This window comes from Conger conger, chromosome 5, assembly GCF_963514075.1.
Source record: "Conger conger chromosome 5, fConCon1.1, whole genome shotgun sequence".
Classification (NCBI taxonomy): Eukaryota; Metazoa; Chordata; class Actinopteri; order Anguilliformes; family Congridae; genus Conger; species Conger conger.
The window spans coordinates 44,979,572-44,988,866 of NC_083764.1; the positions used below are offsets into that span (position 1 = coordinate 44,979,572).

Sequence of the window (9,295 nt, forward strand, 5' to 3'; positions counted from 1 at the left end):
TCTACCGTGTAAAATTAAAGTAGGGATAAAATAGTATATCAAGGGGCTCCGAATTAAGTTACTTACATAGTGTAATGTGGTATAGCCAGGTTTACAAACAGCATTATAACATTCAGAGGTTTAGGTTTAGTTTAGTTGATTTCAGCAGTTATTTTACAAATAGTTTAATTTAGAAGCTGCAGCTCCAACAGGAAACAAAGGCCCAGACACATAAATGTAAAAAGCCAACCACCAGCAAGAGAAGTACACAGAATAAAAAACGAATAATAATACATCTCTTTGGTCTATTACTGAACTATTGGTATTGAAAACGTTTGTCTCTTCCCATTCCCAGCTGTGTGTAAACATGGACACAATCCATTCTGGTAGATTTCTTTTAGAATTTATTTGCCTTCCAAAAGGAAGAAATATGTAAGAGCATTCAACATATCTTTGGCATCACATGAGAAAAAAAGACACCTCAAATATAAAAATGCAATTTAAACACAGACGTACAATACATATCGCATTTCAATATGAACTTTCCCCTTATATATACAAATATAGTGCGTCGTCTTCACTTTCATACAATTCAATACAAAAAATAGACTTTTAAAAGATAATCTCATTGAGCTCTAGGAGAAGCTAAAAAATAAGTGTTCGTTTCAGAGTCTCTAGAGCAGAGCCGCTCATTACCACGGTCTCCATACGGAGTCTGCGGTCACCGACGGCGCGCCAGGGGAGACCGCCGCTGGAATCGGTGTGCTGACGTTATTGGCGTACACGGGAATAACTGGTCCACTTGTCGCGAAGGCAGCGTTTGGAATTAAGAATGCGAACTGTCCGTCCGAAGCAGGCACAATCTGGAACCCGCCGTACAATTTAGAAGCTTCTGACTGTAAACCGACGGCTGAACCACCCTTGCAAGGTACACCGTTCAGTTGCGGAGACCCTCCGGGAATCTGGACCATGGGCTGGTTGAATGCAGGCTGAGGCGGGCCGGCCGGGATCTGGTGCTGTGTGGAATAGTTGATGGCGTTGATTTGGGACATGCAGCTGGCCAAATGACCGAGGAGCCGAGTCCTGACTTCAGTGTTCACCCCTTCGCAGGTGGACAGGAACCGCGTCACTTCATTCATACACTCGCTGAATCCAGCTCTGTATTTGCCCAGAACGGAGGGATCTGTGTTGAGGGCAGCTGTTGGAAGAAATTAAAACACGGTCATGGATGGTCCACGCATTCCGTCAACATCAAATTTTAAAAGTAGCTTTCTCTATGAGATCGCGCGTGCCTGTGGCCTCTCTTAATTGGTAACGAGGCAAAACTTGTGATAGTGGACATAGTGAGAATATCGTGTTTAATATTTGTAGAAATTGAACAAAATATGACTATGGCAATAGGCGAAACTTGAGGCTACTATTCCAAATCACCACATACAGAAAAGTGGATTCTATAAATACGCCCGGACCGTGGGAACGGCGTTAAGTGCCAAACCGGTACAACTGCTGCCGAATGGCATCCAAACCGCAGACGGATGTCTGGAAGAAATCAGCTAGGCTATAATCTGTTCGAGGAAGATTCCGACCGGGGACTTACCAGTCATCTGTACTCTCTGGAGGTTTCGGAGATGCTTCACTGTCATTTCAAGAATGTCCGCTTTTTCCAACTTTGAGTGTCTGGAGCTCTGTATAATAGAAAATGTAGGCTATTAATAAAACCATTCAGTCACAAGTTACGAGCTTATTTCTTGCTTTATAACAAGAGTGCGTCAAAAATAGGATTTCACTGCATGTAATATCATCTCAGTATTTTCAAACAAGACGATTTCTGCCAATTAGAGACCCAGTAATGGTATAACTATCGCTACTTACATCTTTTTTCAGCGCGTCCAATATGAGTGTTTTCAACTGGCCAAGGCTTTCGTTGATTCTCGCTCTTCTCCGTTTTTCCATGATGGGCTTAGACGACTAAAATGACAAAGCAACAAACACAACTTGTAAGAAACTGCACCAACATGTTAACAATAAGATGACAATTCCCAAATAGGAACAACGTCTCGATGGTGTACTCATAACAAACGACCGTAAGTTAATTTACCTTTCTGTGTTCAGAAGCCGTCTTGGGTTTGTCGGGAGTCGTGTTCATGCTTGCCGGAGTTGCAGCAACTGGCGAGGAGGTGTTTTTCTCCATCATATCGGCTGGCATCTTCCGTAGGCAATATCCCACACACAACAGATGGAGACTGCGAATCCTGTTTTATTGGATCCCGGAAATATGTTGTCGCGTCAGTTCTGGTAAAATGGGCTGTTGCCTTTATCTTCCCTTGTCCTCTTCAAACAGAAAATCCAGGTTTATGGCTCAAAATGTTTGAAAAATGTTTTTCCCCACAAAATTGGCGACAGCGTTGAGAGTATCAGCCAACACTTAAAGGAAAAGGTGTGACCAGTAGAGAGTCAGTGTGTGACTAGAGGGTCCCTGTAAGCCTGTCAGTGCTACCAGTGCAACTGCATGCATCGTAGTTTTTGCCGGTCTTATTTATATCTGAGACTGCACGCGAACGGCTCGTGTGAAACTTCCCAAACTTTCTTTCCCACAGTAACTTTCTACCAATCAGCGTCAACGACACGCGGCCCGAGGGGAGGACGGCTCGTGGACGGTGCACCGCCATTGGCTGTTTGGTTTTGGAGCGGACGGCCAATGGCACACGGCCCGGCGTACGGCACCGCCGGGCTTCTGCCGTCAGTCATTCTGGTTACACATTAACCCTTAAATTTCAGTCCTTAAGATAAAGATTTTTTTTTTTACCGTACTATTTGGAGTAATGCTATGCATCACAATGTAGGCCTATTTATTTAAATTTAAAACAAAGAAGGCCAACGAAACCCTATTTAGGCAAACATGACAAATTAAGCGTTTAAGCATACCTTTATAACCCAAAATAGTAAAGAGTAACAGGGTGTCTGCCAGTTGTGTTGTTTCTTGAAATGCAATCAAAGAAAGCAATGTACGTAGGAAATAGTTATAATCGTGCTTTGCACAGAGCTGTGAGCGATGGAGACCACATTTATAATTTGTTAGTAAGCTATTTGAACAAATGGTGACAGTTTTCGTCAGCATGATGGTGTTGTTATTAATTATTATTATTATTATTATTATTATTATTATTATTAGTATTGTTGTTGTTGTTGTTGTTGTTGTTGTTGTAGCCTATTTCTAATGCGCAAATGGACAAGGTTAATATTGTTAATAATATAAGGTTTTCATATTGTGGCCATAATCGCTGTAATTTTACGAGAACTTTTTTAAATGATGACTTTACAAAATAATAACAACAAACTTATTTCCACCTGGCAACACAACACAAGTCAGAGGCCTAGTTTACAGGATGGCTCTTGATAATTGCTATCGCGCGGCGATATCAGCGCTACATCTTTAAAGCGCTGTGCTGCATGAAGTCTGACATCTGTCGGCATGCGATCGCTTTTGTGAATGTGGAACACGTGCCAGGATGTTTTATTGCCGCTGTGGTTGAGGTTTGGCTCTGAGCTGGGGGGTGGCGGTGGTGGTTTATATTAGAGAGAAGGTAAATAGCAGCTGCTGTGTTAAGGCCTGGGAAAACCACGCCTACTGCGAACTGGATCAGGCTTATTGGAATGTGAGCCAGTCCAGTTATTTTCTTTGCGTGGACAGGCGCACGCCGAGCGCAGTGCATTACCGGATCTGAGGGAACGGTGGCGCTCGGCAGTTACACAATTAGTAAAGCCGTAAATGTTTGAGTTCATGCGGAATATAACAGCACATTAAAAATAGGCTATCCTGCACACGAATATTGTATTGCACAACATAGGGTACTCCACTGCGATGTCAATTAACACAAATATTACGCTATTGTTGTAACATACATAATAACAACAATAATAATAATAGCTTAATAATAATATTAATAATATTAATAATAAGACATATACGTAATTATAGGCTTAAATAACGGTATAATATGTTATAGTAAAGCAGTATACCGGATATGCCGGTAGAATATGTTGTTCAAAACGGTTCCCATGACAAAAATGAATGACGTTGACGCTGTTTACCTGCAACTGTGTACTATAATGTCATTTCCAGAAGGCGCATTTGTGGGCATTTGGTAAGAACTTGTGGCATATGAACAGACTTTACGGACAGGGGCAGGCGGGGCGGGGGAGGAGGAGGTTTGCTCTGTCACACTGCACCGCTCAGCAGCGCGAGCTCCAGCTGCTGTCGACTCCGCGACACGTGGCGGGCAAGCGACCGGGGAAGACACTCCTTCCACCGGCCGACAACTACGCGATCGCTTCTCTGATTGCACACGGGATTAAATAGGTATGTCCCCTGGAGCTGTGGTTCAAAGTAATTTTAGATTAAATAGGTATGTCCCCTCTTAAAGATTGTCATCTTTTTTTTGTTAAAATAAGAACCCATAAACACCTTTTGTGTGTATCTGCTCCTGTTCCCTTCATCTAATCTTTATCACATTTCCATATAATTACTGATGGGCATACATTTGAATGCGTTACTCATACTTGGAATCTAATGGACTACATCAAAGGTTTGATAGATCAAAACTTCGGAATGTCGAAAACCTCAGTTTATGAATTGTTTCCTCATATCCAGGCGAGGTACGACATATTGGCTATGTAAATGTAGCCTAGACTACTGGCTACAGCTGGACTGTTAGATATTATTGGCTCTCTTAAAACCGAGCGGTTGGGGTTACAGAAATAGCCTACTGAATTAAATTAATCAGCGTCTCACTTGCAGGCTACTCCACAATGGACGGGGAAACTACCTAAACGCTGACAGAAGTATAGGCTCCATTTACGGATAGGGCCTAAATTACGATTGGTCATATTTAATAGTAATGTTATTAAAGTTAAAAGCTACTTGATCTACAACAGGACTATGATTAACGTATGTGAATATATCTTCTTCTACTTTTTTTTACAGTGAGGGAACATTTTAAATCGGCTTATCTGTAAAAATAACTTTTTAGGTAGTTTTCCCAATGTCATAATAGGCGTTTCTATTCTGCAAGTATTTAAACGTTTTTTGGTTTGGAAATGCCTTCTGATTAAATCGCAAAATTCTGTAACCATTGCCCATTTATGACCCGAAACCTTGATTTCACTGCATGGAAAATAAATCGACTAATATGATAATAAATGAGTCACACGGGCAATGGATTATGGATTTTGGACGGGCTAACCAATAATCTTTCTCAGCTACAGCGTTCACTAGCCATACTAAATGTAATCAGACATTAGGGACGATGGACAATTCTGTATATTAACTTTGAATTATCTACCTTTTCCTCAACATTACAAACGTGAGGCAGGCCAGCAATACTAAAAATAACACAAATATGATTTTTTACATAATGTAATGCAATATTACATGGGCTACGATACAACTACGAAGCCAAGACATTAAAACATAACGGGAAGGGAACTATAGTGTGTCTAGCTAATGAGGAAATTCAGTGAGGCTTCAGTGCGATTACCATTGTGTTCTGGCCAGATACACTTTCGGCAGCCTCTTTCCCATGGTCATATCTTTATTGACGTTTCTCGAACGTGGACCTACACACTGCAATAATGCAATAATGCAATCAGGAGCGATAGCAGGGATGAAATACGTGAGAAAACGCGAGATACCACGCTCCTAAACAATCTGTGCTGCAATCACCGGCAGACTTTATAACGGTGGGGCCTCCTATAATGTGTAACTTCTGCGCACCTCACTGCCATGCAGAAGCGGCAAACAGCAGGACAGAAAAGAAGATCCATAGCTACAGAAAACAAAAAAAGATAGCAGTTATGTATGACGAGTTAGGGCAGAAGGGTATCACCAAGAGCTGTTTTTTATTCAAGGACAAGAATCCTCACACTTTTCTTTAAAGAGCCGACAAATTGTTCATGGATATGAGACCAAAATAAATTCTGACATCTCATAGCAAAGGAGTACAGTTAGTTAACGGAGAGGCAAAGATACATACATAAGTTATTCACACACATACACGCACACTCGTGCAGGCGCATACACACAAAGTTAGTCAAATAATTTCAAGATGATTTTCAATAGGTGAAGAAGTACACAGCTTTTTGTTTTTTTACTTTTGTTTCAGTGCACATTTACTCTGTGTGTGTGTGCGCGCGTGCGTGCTAGCATACTTGTGTGTGCGCACATTCATGTGGGCGTTCGCCTGTTTTTGAACCAAAGACATAGGTAATGGAAAGCGACGGCTACATAAATGCCGCCAGGGATACAGATTGAATCGTAGTGGCAATCAAAGCTCTGCCCTCTCTCTTAACCCAGTGCGTTTGTTGGACGGGCTGGAGAGAGTGCGGATTGGATGCTCTCCAGATATTTTTTTCGACACAACCACCCCGCGAAGCGCAGCGCAGCGCGGGAGCGTAGCCACCAGACAGCAAGGCGTAGAGCAGCGAGCGCAGCTGGAGGGCTGGGGAGGCGGCAGTGTCGACTCCGAGATCACTGGAGGTCTCCTGCATCCACAGCCCTAAGAGATAAGCGGAGAGCATGCTTTGGCAAAGGAAGAGAATATTTACAGCAAAGTCTTATGTGGATTTTGAAACAAATTCCTTTATGCTTAACGTCCCGGAATAGTAATGCATTATGCTAGGATCTTTTAAATAGTTTTTTTGCGGTGCATATTTCATGGGGGGGGGGGGGGTTCAACACCTAAGGCCTACACCTGACAAAAGTTTTTCAAAGTGCCTTGCTCTGTGCCAGATCATGGTCAAGGTAATGAGGCTGCCAAAAGGAATTGGAGGCTCCACCAATCCCTTCAATACTTTTAAAGAGAGAAGCAAGCCTGCCAATAAAAGTATTCAAATACATAATCCCAGTAAGTTTAACAGAATTTTGGTATCATGCCCTAAAATGAGCAACCCAAGGCTGATGGGCAGATAGATATAATATCACAGGAAAGCACATCCGCAATGAACTTAAATGCATACATTATGAGCATTGGCACAGGGAAAAGAAACCCAGTGCACTCTGTAATGATAGCACATCAGAACTGTACTATTTTAAATTATGTAAGGAGTAAGACCATATCTGCAGATAAAAAAATTTTTACCGGTATTTTTATGTTAAATTCTTTGTTTCTAAATATAATCCCAGTTCATAGTACAAGCATTTGTTCCCCTTCACAAACAAATGTGAGGTTACAACACCCCAGAAGGAGTGCAATTTCTTTTTTTTGCAATAAATACCACAGCAGTGTCAGAAGCAGTGAAAGCTTCAACAAGAATGTGGTAATAAATTATAAACTCACAAGCCAGAGTGGTGTCTGAGATACAAGAAATCTAATTTAGGAATTACAGAGTAATATTGTAAATGTTCAAATTAACTCTGAATGGACACATTTAAGGTTCCAACAACAGGGCAAACATAATTGGGAAAAGTAGCCACCCTATTGTGCATCTTTCCCAAAATAACTGAGAAGCAGAGTACCGTTACACAAACAGTTGAATCACAATAAAATAGTGCAACTCATATGAACCAAGGCCCAAAATGGGCGTTTTAAAGGCGGCACTAAGAAAACGACACACTTGGAAATCAAAGGCTTTTTCAATGGATAATGGAAGTACTGGATGGGGTGTTCTCATAGGACCCTCCTCTCCTCAAAATATCTCCCTCCACCCTAGCCCAAACCTGTGTCAAGTACATGGCATGCAGACCAGGAAAACGCACAAAGAATATCCCTGTCCCTGCTAGGGATAGGACAAGCAAGACTGGAGAAAGGGGGGGCTTCTTTCTAATGAGAACATATTTTGCTAACAAAAAACAATTTACATTGACAAAAGCAAACAATTCTTAATACTTCCAGACATTTTAATCCTTGACATCACACATTTTACACATTTACATCTAGTCTAAATTCCCACAGTAAAACTTCCATAGAATTTGCTGTAAGAAACTTATTGCAAGATTGTTTCACAGTCATTTGGAATATGTGGAATCAGTTTGATGAGGCCTCCTTTGTTTGGAACTGCGCAGGTTGAGAAGTTTTTGCAATCCCGTAGCCTTCAGGGCCCATTCACAAAGAACTGAGATGCCACCCGCTATCAGCGTCATAAAATAAAGTGCATTTCAATTACGGGCGCATAAATCTATCAATTGCTTTCTTATAGGGTTCTGTAGTTGACAGGAAGTAAAAAGCCAGCTTTGAAGACACAAGCCCTATTTATCTGTCAGTAGCAGGGAATCATACTCTGTAATTGGCAAATGCTTTGTGTACACAAACGAAAGCGAAAACAGACGGTCATTGTTTTAATAATCTTCCTCTTTCGGGTTCTTCCATTTTAATGCCGTTCAGAAGAAAAAAAACGACAGCAATAATTGAAGATACTCAGAAAGCATTCCACAAACAGCTGGCTGCAGACAAAATGAGCCACAAAAATTACCGATGAAACCTTGAAAAGAGATAGAGCAGTGCTACGCGAATGAAAGGGTTGAAAAATGAAAATGGATGATCAAGGCTTAAGGTGCTAAACAATTACCTAGGGACTTCCGCAAAGTACTTAAGCGCTCATTTTCCAAGAAAAATAATGCCAGGTGAAATAAAATTGTTTGTGAATGTGTGTGTGTGTGTGTGTGTCTGTCTGTGTATGTGCATGTACAGTGGAGTCTGTAAGTATTTGGACAGTGACACAATTTGTTGTTTTTGCTCTATACTCCAGCAAACAAACAAGTCGAAATAAAACAAGATTTGGCAGATTTACATCTATATTTGGTGAACCGTGTAGGAATTACTGTACAGGACCAAAAGTAATTAGACAATTGGCTGAAATGTTTCTTGGACAGGTGTGTTAAGTTTCATCATTAGTTCATTCGTCCCTCCCTCCCCCATCTCTGAAACATGATCAATGTAGTGTGATGGCTTGAGTACGTATAGCCGCCACTGGAACTGACTGCTGAAGTATAGAGAAACATCTGCTCAGGTCCAAGCAAATGCATTGAAACTGACTGTACAACGCCTCATCATGCAGGACGATAATCCAAAACAGCCAAAGGAACCAAGGAGTTTTTTCGGGCCAAAAAGTGGAATATTCTTCACTGGTTCTGGATACCCAACATCTGGTGATGTCTATGGGTCAAAAAAAGATTTACAAAATAACTGACTGAATAACTGACTAAATAAATGACTTTATTTCAGTTTGTGTTAACGTTCAACTTCCTGTAACCTTATTTATGGCCGTCAATGCATGAAAAGGCCATAGCTCTATCTATCCTAAAATGTCCTCAATTAAAATG

The 9,295-nt window shown here is 41.2% G+C and overlaps 1 protein-coding gene across 1 annotated transcript; it reads right to left on the bottom strand.

The window, feature by feature from the left end:
• Positions 1 to 370: 370 nt before the first annotated feature.
• LOC133129119 (transcription factor HES-1-like) lies at positions 371 to 2,496 on the bottom strand. Its single transcript, XM_061242964.1, has 4 exons — positions 2,078 to 2,496; positions 1,852 to 1,947; positions 1,577 to 1,664; positions 371 to 1,177 (listed from the first exon to the last, which is right to left on the bottom strand). Exons 1-4 carry the CDS (start codon positions 2,183 to 2,185, stop codon positions 672 to 674), a joined length of 798 nt encoding a protein of 265 aa, XP_061098948.1. The 5' UTR covers positions 2,186 to 2,496; the 3' UTR covers positions 371 to 671.
• Between the last annotated feature and the right edge of the window lie 6,799 nt (positions 2,497 to 9,295).

Coding starts and splice junctions, on each gene's coding strand:
- LOC133129119 (XM_061242964.1), bottom strand. CDS start 2,185: ATGCCAGCCGATATGATGGAGAAAAACACCTCCTCGCCAGTTGCTGCA. Junction 1,665..1,851: donor TGGACGCGCTGAAAAAAGAT/GTAAGTAGCGAT, acceptor TCTATTATACAG/AGCTCCAGACACTCAAAGTT. Junction 1,178..1,576: donor CCAGAGAGTACAGATGACTG/GTAAGTCCCCGG, acceptor TTCTTCCAACAG/CTGCCCTCAACACAGATCCC.